Genomic DNA, 15,852 nt, shown 5'->3' with positions numbered 1-15,852 from the left:
TTGGGACAAACTCTGTGCTTTTGGGAGAACAAGACCCAACCTTGACATTCATACTCCATGATAAGACAGAATGGTCAGGAATAGTATTTGCAAAAACATTGCTAATGCCAATACTATTTGAAATATCACTGACATGGGTAACAGTAACATTAAAATCAGTAAAATGCTGCAAATTTTCATGGCTTATCAAACAGTAATCTACAACCGAACAGCCTTTGACAGCAACGGAAGTAAAAGTTGCGGCCATTCAGCATACACATATTGCTGTAGGCAGTACATTTAAAATCAACTACATTACGATGCATAATTTTGTAAACTCCTGCAATAATATCAACACAGTATTAAAGTCTCCACATATAAAAGTTTATCCTTTATTTTGATATTCATACATGTTTTGCAATAAAGTATCAAAAAACCGATTTACACCAGTGTAACGTGAAGAGTTTTATGGTGGTAAGTAGCATACACAAGTGAACAAAAATAACCTTCTTCTTTATGTATCATTTGTAACCATAAAATACCATCATGAGAATCATTTACAACAGAAATATCGAAGTCTTTTAAAAGATTATTGCTAATAAGAAAACCAACCCCGCCCGAATGTAACATGTGTATGTGTACGCGCCATTACATATTGCGTGAGTACTTGTTCGCACCTGAGAATCATTTACAACAGAAATATCGAAGTCTTTTAAAAGATTATTGCTAATAAGAAAACCAACCCCGCCCGAATGTAACATGTGTATGTGTACGCACCATTACTTAGCGTGTGCGTACTTTTTCACACCCGAAGTAAGATGCGCCATTACATATTGCATGAGTATTTGTTCGCACCCGAAGTAAGACTCGACATTACATATTGCGTGAATACTTGTCTACACCCGAAGTAAGACGCGCCATAACATATTGCGCGAGTATAGGTTCACACCTGAAGAAGGACGCGCCATTACATTTTGCGTGCGTACTTGTTTACACCCGAAGTAAGACGCACCATAACATATTGCGTGAGTATAGGTTCACACCCGAAGAAGCATGTGTCATTACTTATTACGTGCGTACTTGTTCACACCTGAAGTAAGACGCGCCATAACATATTGCGTGAGTATAGGTTCACAACCGAAGAATGACGCGCATTAACATATTACGTGAGTTATTGTTCACACCCGAAGTAAAGACGCGCCATTACTTAGCGTGTGCGTACTTTTTCACACCCGAAGTAAGACGCGCCATAACATATTGCGTGAGTATTGGTTCACACCCGAAGAAGCTTGTGTCATTACTTATTACGTGCGTACTTGTTCACACCTGAAGTAAGACGCGCCATAACATATTGCGTGAGTATAGGTTCACAACCGAAGAATGACGCGCATTAACATAAATAATTATTACGTGAGTTATTGTTCACACCCGAAGTAAAGACGCGCCATTATATATCGCGTGAGTACTTGTTCACACCCGCTAACCGGTTGCGAGTAAAACAATTCGTGTTCTCCGATATTTGGCTGGGGTCTGTATCAAGTTACGTATGTTCGATCCTACACACCATTTGTGCCAAATATGGTAAAGTTCTGTCTTTCTATTAATAAAGTAACATGAACCAAGAACATTTTAAAGCTATGCTATTTTTATTAAGTTATGGAGTGTTGAAGGGTGATTTTGTTGAAAACGAACATTTATCGTGGTATATTTAATTCACTTTTCAATTTAGGTTTTTTTCCTTTATTTAGTTATCCCAATACAGATCCGGCAAGCAAAATATCACAGAACTTTTTTTGTCCGCCACGAATCGTTTTGGTTGCAACCGGTTAACGAGTGTGTTGTTATAGCTGCAGACCGCTGCCACCCAGCAAAGATACTGTAAGGCGTCACTTTTTATGCAACTGATGTAAATAAAGTAATGTAGAATGTTAAGTTGTACCCAATGAATGAAATCGGAGAAGAACACTCCCGAGTTCTATCCGGTAAAAAATGTGATTTAATTGTATTAAATCTTCAACCTCATTGAAAGTACTTATAAACAATGAAAAAGTAAGTGGTTAGAGGATAAATGTCCTTTATTTTCTCTTCCGTGTGAGTATTTTAAAACGAAACTCTAGAAGCTGGTAACACCAATTTGCGAGTGTTTTCCAAACAGTTTGGAAGGATAAATAGCTTACGGTAATTATGTATTTATCTCCTTTTGTTCTATTCGATATAAGATAAAAGCAAGATTAGTTTACGTTAAAAATCTACATATCGATGACATGAAATATAAGAAGAAATTATATATTTAAACAAAAAATGTTTAAGGACACGGAGGTCGTGGGTTCAATATAAAGACATAATGATAATGAAAATATGTGTCGTTTTCTGTGCGCGGTTTGGCGCTCCAAGCTGGTGCCACGTTGTATCGATAACTTGTCCGTTATTGATTATAAAACATGAATGTTTTTTTGATAATATATCAATCATTGGACATAAAACATATACGTTTAATAGATTATTTGTCAGGTATTGTGTACAAAACGTATAAGGAAAATGGTAAAGACAAAATTAGCATGGAAAAAGAGAAATAAATACAAGCTCCATGGTTGATTCATAAACTCATGTGTCACGTTATGTTACGTTAATTCAGACATTAGAAACATTAAAACACGCTTATGACAAAAATTTGCTAGCTTTTAGTTCCTTAAAGATCTGTATATGGTGATGAATTAGTAGTTCTGCACCTTTGATAAACCGGACGTAATGGCGTAACGTCATTTTTCCGGTATACGTAGAATAAAACCTGGATTCAGTGTACAGAAATGAAAATAATTTTTGAATTGATGGCAATAGGCGAGTGAATTTATTACAACGGCAACATTATTATCTTTCTGAAGTTAAAATATGATGTTAAAACATCTGACACGTTAAATAATTCCGAAAAATGCATTAAAGTTAGCTTGAAATGTGCGGATCATTTTAGTCGTTGGTGAATAATTTACGACTGTAAAAAGTTTTATATATAATTATAATCTGCATAATAGAACAAAATTCTATAAGCGAAATTTTCCCATAGACTCCCATTGTGAAAACTTTGGTGAGGTTAAACATTTTCAGATCAGTCTAGCAAAACAATGGAACACATAACGTAAATAGAATTCGTTAATTTTGATGTGAATTATCCCTATTATTTCGAATCGCGGTTTCATAAGCATTTAGTAATGGTGTGTGTATTTTAGATAATCGTATTTCTAAAGTGGCACTTGATACAAAACACTTAAGATATATTGTTACAAATCACGCGTATACACTTTTATACTTCATGATTTGAAGTGGTTTACAAAAATATCGATGAACTAACACTTTTGCGCATTAACTGTTTCTACTTTCTTTTTTCTTTCTTTAACGGATTTTGGGAAGTTTGGTAAAAATATGGTTAAACACGTAGATAATGTACAGTTTTACTTATAATCAAATTGAACTACTTCAGTATTTAAATAATATGAGCCGTGCCATGAGAAAACCAACATAGTGGGTTTGCGACCAGCATGGATCGAGACCAGCCTGCGCATCCGCGCAGTCTGGTCAGGATCGATGCTGTTCGCTTTCAAAGTCTATTGCAATTAGAGAAGCTGTTAGCGAACAGCATGGATCCTGACCAGACTGCGCGGATGCGCAGGCTGGTCTCGATCCATGCTGGTCGCAAACCTACTATGTTGGTTTTCTCATGGCGCAGCTCATATATACAATTCACAAATAAAGCGACATAACACTTTTAAATTACCTGTGGAGCTGTGTGACTGTATAAAATAGGTAGTTTTGCTAAAAATGGACATCATTCACGTTAAAGTATTCAAATATAAGAAACGGAATTCAAAGTGTACTGATGAATACAATATGCTGATTTTGATTTACAATGATAAGAGACTTTTCTTAATATTACAGATTTGCCGCGTTCGCACTTCTAAAAGAGGGGCATGGAATCACTATTGCACTAAATACATTTCTAATGTCTCTTGAGCCTTAATTGTACCGAATAATTCCTCGACATTTCCTTTTTGTCTTGTTTGACCTCGAAGCAAGTGCTCTACACTAGATACCAGTCATCGTATTGCTAATGATGTTGAATCTCATAACCATTTTGGGTGTTTGTCTCCGAGCAGTCATTTTTACATCATTGTCTGACAAAATTATTGAATACAGTTTAAATGTATATCAATAACATGGCAACTGTTACGGTTGACTTAAAATTAGAAAGGTTTTTACTATTTGCTCAATTTGTTAACACAGACAGGTTCAGTTACGATAAAAAAGCATGCCTTTGCCGATATCAAATCTAACCTGTCGACCACTGAAACCATTTCTCTGTAAATTGAAATGTTTCTTTCATTAAAAGCAAATAAGTATGAATTCAAGAGAGAAGGCATTTATAATCAAAATGTTACGACAAGACTAGACAATCAATAACACTGAGTTCATTAACGTATAATCTGAATGCAAACTTTAATTTTCTTACATAAAAGAGAAGCCAATGTCATGACGCTATGACTTACATTACAATTGAAAGTAATCGTTTATCATGTTTATAGTGCTCTTTTCATCTATAAAATAAACGTTCAAAAGCGCTGTTTGTGCATTTTGTTTATTATTGCAGGAAATAACAGTCAAAATGGCACGCGAGAAACTCATTAGTATGCACATAGCATTTGTGTTTTTGTTGTATCATGTGTTGATCGGCATTGCAACAGGTAAGTCGATCGTTTCCCAGAGCAAGTTTTGCCTTTTATTATAACAATACAATGAGTAATATATTGTCTTTAATTTTCATTTGCAATCAAGTTATCTGTTTTCCGCCTATTGCCATCTGTCTTTTTCAGCGTCAAAAGTTATTTTTTTAAATCAGTTTGATATCTAATCTAATTCATATTTCAGTTGTCATATCCTATTCTTTAATCTATTACGAAAGTCATTTGTTTGATTATTAAAAGTCTAATATTTCGTTCAGTCTATTCGAATGTCTTCTTCTTGTCGTTCGCGACTACACTGTCAGACCAGCAGCCCCGATGAAACTTGTGGTTTGCCGCAGATCCTCAATGCCTCCATACAGTTTCTGGTGGATTGAGGTATCTATCGGCCAAGTCGCAGCTCGCTCCTGGTCATGCCTTTACATCTGAAATATATGCTCCGAAGTCTGATCTTCTTCACCACATGGACAAGTTGGCGATGATGCCAATCTGTATTTCTTGTACATGTGAGCATTGAGTTTGTTGTGCCCTGAGCGGAGCCTGACAATCATCACTTGTTCAGTCCGATCAAGGAGATAAAAAGCATCTTCCTCTATCCTTGGTCTCGTTAGTGCCTTGATGAAGGTGACTTTCTCCTTGTACCTCACTGGTTCTGTTGATTGTTCTGACTGAGCTCCTAGCTTAGCCAGTTTGTCTGCCTCTTCATTGCCTGCAAGTCCACAATGAGATGGAATCCACTGAAATGCTACTTTGCAGGTTATACTCTGGCTCTGCATTCTCCAGGCTAGCTGCGGAGCTTTATTGTTGATCACAGCTTCCATGACAGACAGTGTATCTGTGAGAAAGACGACTGAGGAGCTTTCTTCTGCCGAGTCTTCAACCATTGAGACGGCCTTCATGAGTGCTTCTGTCTCTGCCTTGTAATTGCTGCAGTGTTTTCCTATGGCTGCATGGAGTGTTTCTCTCTTGACAGATGGGTATTGAATGAAAATTCCTGCTCCTTCATCTTTGACGGCGCATGTGGCTGATCCGTCTGTATAGACATGAGTCCATGATTCCGGAGGATAGTCTTCATTGATCATAGCAAGTGTGAGGCTGTTCCAAATGCCTTCATCTTCTTGCTTCCCGCGGTCAAGACGAGGAACAGCAAGTCTCACAGTCACTGAGGACAGATCATTCGCTAGTGGGTTTATAATGTCTTCACTTCCTAGGGGAGTCGTTGGTATGTTCAGCTAGGTTGAGTTTCTTTGCCTCATGTACGAAGTTGCTACGTTTGAGCCGATTCTTTGTGTAGCCATCTAGCTTGGCTTTCATGGGATGGTCTTGAAAAGACCTGAACTTCTCTGCTTGAAGCAGAACCTTTGCATGTCTTCTGTCTTGTAACGGCTGTATGCCTGCTAGCTTCTCCATGAAGGAGATTGGTGTAGACTTTGTAGCACCTGTCATGATCCGCAATTCTTGGTTCTAAACCTTGTCTAAAGCATGTTGGTTAGTTTTGGCAGTAGTGGACCAGGCAGTTGAGCTATACTCTAAATGGGGTCTCACTGTTCCCTGATATACTTTCTTGAGTATTTGCTCATTTGCTCTTCACGTTGTTCCAGCAAGTTTGCGCATCATGGCAAGCTTCCTACGGGCCTTCCCTTCTGCTTGACTAATGTTGGGCTTCCAGGTTAGCCGTTTGTCACTCCGAGGTATTTTAAATATATTCGAATGTAAAAATGGCCTTATTTTTGCTTTATGATTGTGTTAAGCTTTCATAAGAATGATACTTTGGCCACGGGGTTAAGTTCTATAAAGTTGTTATATTACCTATACTCATGTAAAAAAAATAGGTAAGACACGTTTTTTTTTTAAAAAAGTATGAAAATCTGCAATGGCAAATTTTGCCGTGGCAAAATGAAAATTTTGTAATGCTAACTACCGGTGTGGCAAAAAAAAATCCCGGTAGCATTTGTTGTTATGATTCGACTTTTGAGATATATTATTGTATTATAATGCGTAGTTGGCCTGTATTTTTTTCTCTCATAGGAACATAACATAACTAAAACTATATGTTGCTGTTCGCCTGTAAAATGTAATGAGTTCATTTTGTTTAAAAACACAAATTTTCCTAAAGTTACCGCTTTTGTTCTAAAACATTACTTAAATTTGCCGATCGTATTTTAACTTCTAATATAAATAATGTAAACAAGAAAAATATGTACCTAACTGGCAATATATGGTTAGTTTTGTCGTAAACAAATAGGAGGAGGAGCTGGCTGGCTAAAGCCAGTGTCCTCGGTCCGTTCGCTTAACTCAATAGGGAGAGCGCAGCTCTAAGGATCGCGAGGTCGTATATTCTCCATGACGATTTGAAAATAGACGTTATGTCTGAAGTCATTCGTTCTCAACCTCTGCTTCATGCGGGGAAGTTGGCAGTTACTTTGTACAGGTTTGGTACAGAATCCAGGAACGCCGGTTAGGTTAACTGTCCGTCGTTATATGACTGAAGTACTGTGAAAAACTGGTGTTTAACCCAAAGCAAACAAACAAAAGCCCATATCCTATTCCCACCTTAACTACTAAACAATATGCAGTGTAAACAATTAACCGTTGACATGACATATTGAAATCATAGTAGATTAAAGACGAATCTGAGGTCAACGTTTTATGTCCGACCAAAAAGGCAGCTTAATTTAACATATTCTTAAAAGTGTTTGAAATAATTTGCAGTGTCTATAATTATATGCACCTCTAAATAGGATTGATTTCCCGTATTACGGTATATGTTCATTATAATTACAAGCACGTTATTCACTTTTAAACAAAGTACATATTTAATAACATGACATAAAATCAAGAACTACCTAAAAATAAATAATGTATGTAGCTGAGTAAAAAGATACAAAGTTTACAGTTGGTAGCCTTATTTAGTGAATGGTTTAAAAGACAAACTAAGAAGTCCACAGTACAGTTGGGTACCTGTGATTATTTCGTTATTCGTTTACCAGATATCGTAGGTATTCGGTAATTAATTCACTACTCGTTTATCACATGTATTCGGTGATAATTCACTACTCGTTTACAAAATATCACAGGTATTCGGTGATGTATTCCTTTCTCGTTTACAAAATATCAAAGTATTCGGTGATTTATTCCTTTTTCGTTTACAAAATATCAAAGGTATTCGGTGATTAATTCACTACTCGTTTACAAAATATCACAGGCGTTCGATGATTATTTCACTACTTGTTTACAAAACATCACAGGTATTCGGTGATTAATTCACTACTCGTTTACAAAATATCACAGGCGTTCGATGATTATTTCACTACTCATTTACGAAACATCACAGGTATTCGGTGATTAATTCACTACTCGTTTATAAAATATCACAGGTGTTCGGTGAATTTTTCTCTACTCGTTTACAAAATATCACAGGTATTCGGTGATCAATTCACTACTCGTTTACAAAATATCACATGTATTTGGTGATCAGTTCACTTCTCGTTTACAAAATATCATAGGTATTCGGTGTTCAGTTCACTACTCGTTTACAAAATAGCACAGGTATTAGGTGATTAATTCAATACTCGTGTACAAAATATCACAGGTATTCGTTGATTATTTAATTACTCGCTTACAAAATATCACAGGTACTCGGTGATTAATTCACTACTCGTTTACAAAATAGCACAGGTATTCAGTGATTATTTTAATGCTCATTTATCAGACATCTCATACATTCGTGATATTTCACTACTCATTTATATAGTATAACAGGTATTTGGTGATGACTTCACTACTTGTAAATCCGATATCACAGGCATTTGGTGATTATTTCTCTACACGTTTATAAGATATGTTATTATTTCATTAATCCTTTATCAGATATCACAGACATTCGGCTGGCTAATGGCGTTGGTCTGTTTGACGGTAGAGTTGAGGTACTGATGAATGGAACTTGGGGAACAATCTGTGACACATTTTTTACATCCAGAGAAGCAAATGTTATATGTAATACACTTTTTGGTACACCGTACGTATGTTTTATATTTTTAAAGGAAACAATCCTCTTATATACTTTTAAAAATGTAAAATAAAAAGTGATTTCTTATTTGTCAGGTTATATAACCGTTGCAGTCGTGTATTAACAATTAAGTGGTGGTCTCGTAAACAGATTCACTCAAAGAGTATCTGTTATCTTTGTGTTTGCTTCCGTTGTATTCTTCCAAAAGATATTATATACATTTTATTGACATATCTATTCACGACACAACAAGTACAGACTGTGTAACTATAAGTATATCTACGTATAGTTCAAAGATACAGAGGTTTTAAACAGCATGGTCTATAAAAAGAAAAGAAACAAAATATGTTCAAGTTTATTATTTCAAAATGGCGAATACTATGTATAATTGATCAAATGTATTTTAAATTTTTGTGAGCCATCATTGTCATATTGTCATAATATTATCTTGTAAAATTATATATCATTAGGATTAACTTAACAAATAATCTAGGCCTTCGAGAGGTTTGTCGTCTAATTTTTCACGGTTCAGAGTTCAGATGCGTAGAAACTGAACCACGAGGTCGTTATCCCGAGTAGTCTCATAATTTTCTAAGCATCTGAACGATGAACAGTGGTAAACTGAACGACAGACTTAGAGAGGGCATTGGTTGTTTTCATTCTTACATGTTCATTGAGATATTTTAGAAAAAAGCAAGACTTCATTTATTTGAGTAGTAATGAACTGGACGTCATATGGTAATGTGAGTCATAATTGGCGCCACAATAATCTCTTACCGCTGGTCCATGCGTCAACCTTGTTTACCGCAGAATATACAGAGTTTGAAATCCTTCTTTGTTCAACTGAAAATCAAATCTAGCCCTGTTAGAATATAATAATTCAATATATTGAAATGCAGTAGACGATATTTTTACACACAGTCAGCACCAAAGATACTATAGGTATTCGGACGCCTATGGAGCTGGAACAGGTCCTATTCATATAGACCATCTTGACTGCATGGGATGGGAGACGACATATTTCAATGAGTGCACCTATAGCCTAGATGTGTCATGTGCAGATCATAGCCATGATGTAGCTGTTGCTTGTAAGGGTATGGGGTAATTTTATTATTATAAATTTACTTGGTTATTAGAAATTACTTGTTGGCACTGCCTTGCTCTTTCATTGTTTTGGCATTATTATCAGCCATCCGAAGCAAATGTGTGTAATGATATTTTTTAAGGTTTTAATGATATCCGATGTCGTTCTCGATGGTAGTTTGAATTTTATTGTAAAGTAGTTATTTATATTATTTCGTGTAAGTCAATGTTGTAGCTGCTAAGACATGTATTTTTCCCTGTCTATATTTGTTTTAAAAGTTACATCTACGTTTGAAGAAGATGACGCTTTAAATAAAACTTATTATAATATAAAAAAAAAGAAAGAAAACATGAAATTCAATATTTTATAATATATGTATGTTGTTTCATTGTCATCTCTGTAACTATTTATATGGTCTGTTCAATAAGAAACTTTATTGACATGACATAATTTTGTATGATAAACAGTTTAAACACTAGAAGATGATCGTTCTTCTTATGTTCGTGCATAAAGTAGAAACTGCGATATTGTATTTAAATCATCTAAGGCAAATAATTCTTTTTCAGTGTGGAACCGAAATCCTTAAGCTACCATACAACATAAAATATAATGGTTTAAAAATAAAGGGCACATTATGAAAACAAAAATGTACGGTTAAGCTATTTTAGATCCTTTTAAACTGTTCCTTGATATTCAAATATGTGATGTTTAGTTTGTGATACAAATAATATGTCGCATAAATGACATGAAAATTCACGCCTTTGGAAGGTCATGTTTCTAAACGCATTTGATTACTTACTTTAAAGCATTGTTATTCTAAATGAACACTGTATAATAAATCTTTTAAAATCTTACAATAGTGTTTCTCAGCCTGGATGTGCGATATATCTTTGTACATTTTCCCATAATTCTTTAAAATACAAAATAATACCATCTTTCCTATTTCATGTTGATTCATGGCATTGTGTTTATTTATTAGTAAGTAACATCATTTTTACAAATATCAAAGCTTCTCTCTCTCACACACACACACCCGCACACACAAACGCGCACGCGCAACCCCCCCCCCCCCCCCCCCCCACAACACACACACACACACACCAGTTGCTTGCAATATTATCATTTGCAGATACAGTAAGGATGACACTCGTTTTCATTCATTTTTCGGTGTCAAAACCTTTGAGTAAGATATATACGTTTGTGTGATTCGATTCTTTGCTGAAATATGAACATTCAGTGTTATATCAAAATATATATGAAAATAGGAAAAATGGCTTCTGTCGATTATTTTAGATCGGTAACTGATTAGTAACGTCATGACGTCGATGCCGTCATACAATCATTTGAATAAAGATGAGTTAGTTGTAATACTGTCGAAAACAACCGATTCCCGTTAGAAATGTGTTCATTCAAACTTCAACGTATACTGCATCCATATGTACATACACCGTGGCCCAGTGGTTAAGGCGTCCGCCTCGGGATCGTGAGGTCGAAGGTTCGAGCCCCATAGGGAGCGTTCGACCGGGGGATGCTTCTCATGGGACTCGTTCCGGAAAGGCCGGTTTGTGAGCCGCGAGCCAGATAAATGAATGGTTACCGACTTCTATCCGCCTGGCACCTGGCATAGTGGTAGGAGTTGGGAGGTAATTGGTACGCTCAATAAAGGTGTCTCATAAGCCAAGATGACAGGCCCTTTCAATAGGGGTGACACTATAATAAACAAGACCTTTACCTGTTTATTTGATGAACAAGTCATTTGCTGTTTTTGTGTGTGTAAGTTACACGGAAGCAAATACATTGTACATGATTGTTTCGCTATCTTTTGACCAGACGCAGTCTTACTGTTGTTTGGCTATCTTTTGACCAGACGCAATCTTACTGTGTTTGGCATTAAAACACAAATGCATATATAAGGTTCTGTGATGACCTTTAGAAGTAGGTTCATTTCTGGAACCAGTATAATTAATTATTTGTTGTTTTTATCTGGATTATGGAGTTTAATTAATGTCATAATATCCTAAAGAGTCATTTAAACCATCGCTAGGAACGGTAAGAGGTTTTATTATTTTCATTACCTCTCATGAACATATTCAATTCTTCCGATTACTTTGTTGTTTTTTCTGGATTGCTTTCTGGGAATTCAATAAACATTGCCTAACGTTATCAACAACAATTTTTAAGTGGGTTTTGGCGGCTGTTGTAACGGTACTTAAGTAAGGCCAAGTATTGTTATTATCTCTAGTCGTTTGATCATGGTGTCTATTTAATATCATTTTATAGCAGAAGCTTTTGTTATAGGGAGACATGTCTCACATTTTATACGCTTCAGAAACTATCATCGTTTCACTCAAAACCTCTCTTTTGAAATTTGTACTACACAAAATAAACTTTCAACGCACAGTACACTGTTACACGTTTTCTTTATATTGTAATCGTTATATACATGCTCACAGACGCAAAGGTATCAATTTCTTAAAAAATCTAATATAACTTATCAGCAAGTTTTGCTTGTCAATGCTTGCTTAATCTAAATATATTATGAAAGTTAATATATACTGTTTCATTAATGAATTAATTCAACGTAAGCTCAACCAGTGCTAGTATTCAGGACATAAACATCTATATAACTGAAACAAAAGCGAAACTTACATACATATATATTTTTTTCCTATTCTAGTTTTTCCTTTAAATATCACCAAAACGCGACTCATAGACGGTAGTGGACCCTACGACGGTAGGATTGAGTTATATGTCGGTGGCCGGTGGGGCACAATAGATAGAAGATCTGTACACAAGTTTGAAGCACAGACTATCTGCAGAACACATGGTGCAAGGTAAATACATATAGATTTTACACTCCTGAAATAAACAGATTATTCAAACATGATTAAAATCTAATGTTACTTTGCCGAGAATATTCCATTTGCAGATGTTCAAATACAAATAATAGGGCATGTTTTATATATAACGAAATCTAAAATAACAACCTTGATCAATGTGTCTGTAAGCTAAGCATTTATTAACATATAATTATGTAGCAAGTGACAAAAAATACGCAGAACAAAATATTATGAACATTAATAATATTTGATTCTTCAATATTTGGCCATTGACGCTTCAGCTCGTATGCTGTTCTGCATGCACACTGAGCAGCCGATAAACAGGTACAGTATTAACCTAATCTACAAAACGGATATGTGCACTTAATTCCAGAAAACAACTGCATAAAGTGACAACATGTTCGGATTGTTCAATGCCTTTAAAATCATGCAAAATCATTTTATTTATTTGTTGACTAATCGTTGACTAATATATAATGTTTATGAGATACTGTGTATGATGTGGAAATTATTCCTCATAAAGCAAAATAAACGAAACATATAATATTAAGCCGCACCATGAGAAAACCAACATAGTGCGTTCGCGACCAGCATGGATCTAGACCAGCCTGTGCATCCGCGCAAACTGGTCAGGATCCATGCTGTTCGCTTTCAAAGCCTATTGCAATTATAGAAAACGTTAGCGAACAAAATGGATCCTGGATGCGCAGGCTGGTCTGGATCCATGCTGGTCGCAAAGCCACTATGTTGGTTTTCTCGTGGTGCGGCTCATATAATCATCCAATGACTTGTTTTTTTTTCTTCTAGCTTAGCTATGTATTTTGATACTGCAATATATGGGGAAGGAACTGGGCCAGTACTGATAAGATATATTAATTGCAATGAAGAAAAGGATACTATAAATAGCTGTTCATTAAAAGCTCCGAGTCGTAGTTCAAGCTCTCACCGGTACGATTTATCCATAGCTTGTACACGTAAGTACAACACTGTTATTCCTTGTTATGTAACTATTGCCTTTAAAATATACGAACTTCGAATAGTATTATAGGAGACCATGTTAAAAAATTAATACGCAAGTATAATGCATTGGAATCTGAATGTCTAAGACAGGATTTATATAAAAGTGATGTACACATATGTACACACACTTTTGTTTTGACGGAAGGGAGCATTTAAGTAACATTTTAAGACTAAATATATATGTGTGTACGTATTGCATTATACTATTTGTATTTGAAGTCATTCATATTTAGGCTCTTGTTTTGTGATGATGTTGTGTTGTCAGTAATTGTCAGTTTATAAAGGTTAAGTCAGATATATAACACCGTTTTACTATATTAGTTGATAGAACTGTACGCAACAGTTCTCAGCAAACAAATGCCAAACAAAACCTCTAGTTTCATGTACCTAAGATAAAGTGTCACCTTACTACTTACAATGCATTTAGCGATTGATTAAAATATTAGAACCTGTTTGTGAGTTTATCTAATTGGTTTTATCTAAATCACAGATCGTTCAGATGCTTTACTTGAAACGTAAAAATGCATTTAGCAGATGTACTACTTTGGCTAAGAGAATGTTGCAAAGTTTTTCCCATGCGTTTCGTTAGTATTATAACTTTACGTAGACTGGCTCCTAGACTATGATATTTTTTTTTGCATTTTTATGATTGAATGTAGTGAACTGAGCCAGTCTATATCCTATGTCCAATATCATCATATTTCCTCTGTGAAAATCTCTAATATAGACTGGCATTTGTCTCTATGAAATTGAATTCTTCAAAAAAGGGAAACATGTAGAAATATATTTATTATCAGTCTAGTGGCTAGTCTAAACTACACGCGACATGTTCTACTTTGTATTTTCAGCTTGTGGTTTACCAGACATTTATAATGGACATCCAGTTGCATTCAATGGAACAGAATTAACAGTGACATGTCATACAGGATTCTATCCAACCCAGATAAAAATGAAATGTCTAAATAATGACAGTTGGGCCGAGGAACAAAGATGTACACCCTTTAATGGTATGGAGAATGAATCTCTTTTAGTAGAACCCCGCTAATAAGACCATTAACGGTTCTTTCGAGAAGTAGTCTTAAAAGTTGGATGGTCTTAATATAGGGGGAAGTCATTTAACACACATCTAAAATGTGTAATGTATTTTGGAATTTTATTACGTTTATGTGTTTTTAATTTATATTCACAGATTAGTGCTGTCTGGACCTGAACATTAAAAAATAAAACATTTATGGCAAAATGACAAAATCTTATATAACAGTTGATTAAGGACAAGACCTTTGCTTACATGTAAACTAAGTTAAACTCCCTTGACTCAGTAAAAGCAAGGATTTCCCTTTGTTTGCTTGTGGAAACATTGAAAATGCCTTTGAATCAAAAAGGACTTCAGCTAGCGTCACCACATCTCACATAATTATTCATAAGAACATAACCTTTACTCACATGTTGTATTAACCCAATGACCCATTTTCCTTTTTGAAAATGCATGTAATCAAGAAATATCTAAATTAGAATTATCAAACTTCGCATGTTTTTGAAGTTGTTGTTGGGTTTAACGTCGCACCGACACATTGATAAGTCATATTGCGGCTTTCCAGCATTATTTCAAGAGCAGGCACCTAGGAAGAACCACCGACCTTCCGTTAGCCAGCTCGATGGTTTTTTCACATAAAGAATTCAATTGCCGAGTGAAGGACGAACCCGCATCGGTGATCGACAAGTGATTTGAAGTTAGCGGTCGTTACCCTTACAATATTGCATACATCGTATTTTGTGTATTTAATGTTAGCTCGGTTGCCTTGAGCGCAAAAGTAATTTATGTTATCAAGACAGTAAGTTTAATTTCCAGCGCAAAGTTAAGTACGTTTTACGAGTAGATAAACTCAATTGCTATTAAATGTAATTGCTCTGTAGGATCGTAAAACTTCTGGGTGATTGCTTAATTGCATGAAAGGGACAACAGATGTCAATTGATGTTAGGTTTCTAAAATGATACAATACAAAAGATATTTGAATGTGCATGATACAAAGTGCTACTGTTTTTAGTAAAAGAATGTATTATATATTGTTAGTGGCTTCAAATCACTTGGCCCTCATCGATGTGGGTTCGGGCTATGCTCGGGGCGTTGAATTATTCATGTGAGGAAGCCATCCAGCTGGCTTACACAAGGTCGCTGGTTCTACCCAGGT

The 15,852-nt window shown here is 35.5% G+C and overlaps 1 protein-coding gene across 5 annotated transcripts in view; it reads left to right on the top strand.

The window, feature by feature from the left end:
* The first annotated feature begins 2,022 nt into the window (after window positions 1-2,022).
* The window catches only part of LOC123539588 (deleted in malignant brain tumors 1 protein-like), a 30,689-nt gene continuing 16,859 nt past the window's right edge, over window positions 2,023-15,852 (top strand). For 3 of the 5 annotated variants that reach the window (XM_053527124.1, XM_053527125.1, XM_053527123.1), the window contains exons 1-7: window positions 2,023-2,157; window positions 4,619-4,712; window positions 8,580-8,727; window positions 9,640-9,812; window positions 12,480-12,636; window positions 13,450-13,616; window positions 14,511-14,669. In XM_053527124.1, coding sequence (XP_053383099.1) covers window positions 4,634-4,712; window positions 8,580-8,727; window positions 9,640-9,812; window positions 12,480-12,636; window positions 13,450-13,616; window positions 14,511-14,669 — 883 coding nt within the window. In that variant the 5' untranslated portion in view covers window positions 2,023-2,157; window positions 4,619-4,633. Of the gene's footprint in view, window positions 2,158-4,618; window positions 4,713-8,579; window positions 8,728-9,639; window positions 9,813-12,479; window positions 12,637-13,449; window positions 13,617-14,510; window positions 14,670-15,852 lie in introns of those variants that run through there. The other 2 variants (XM_053527122.1, XM_053527126.1) reach the window with 2 other exon arrangements.

Source organism: Mercenaria mercenaria, chromosome 16 (genome assembly GCF_021730395.1).
Source record: "Mercenaria mercenaria strain notata chromosome 16, MADL_Memer_1, whole genome shotgun sequence".
Lineage (NCBI taxonomy): Eukaryota > Metazoa > Mollusca > Bivalvia > Venerida > Veneridae > Mercenaria > Mercenaria mercenaria.
Note: the sequence above shows the minus strand (reverse complement) of the source record. Positions and strands in the feature narration are given on the sequence as shown.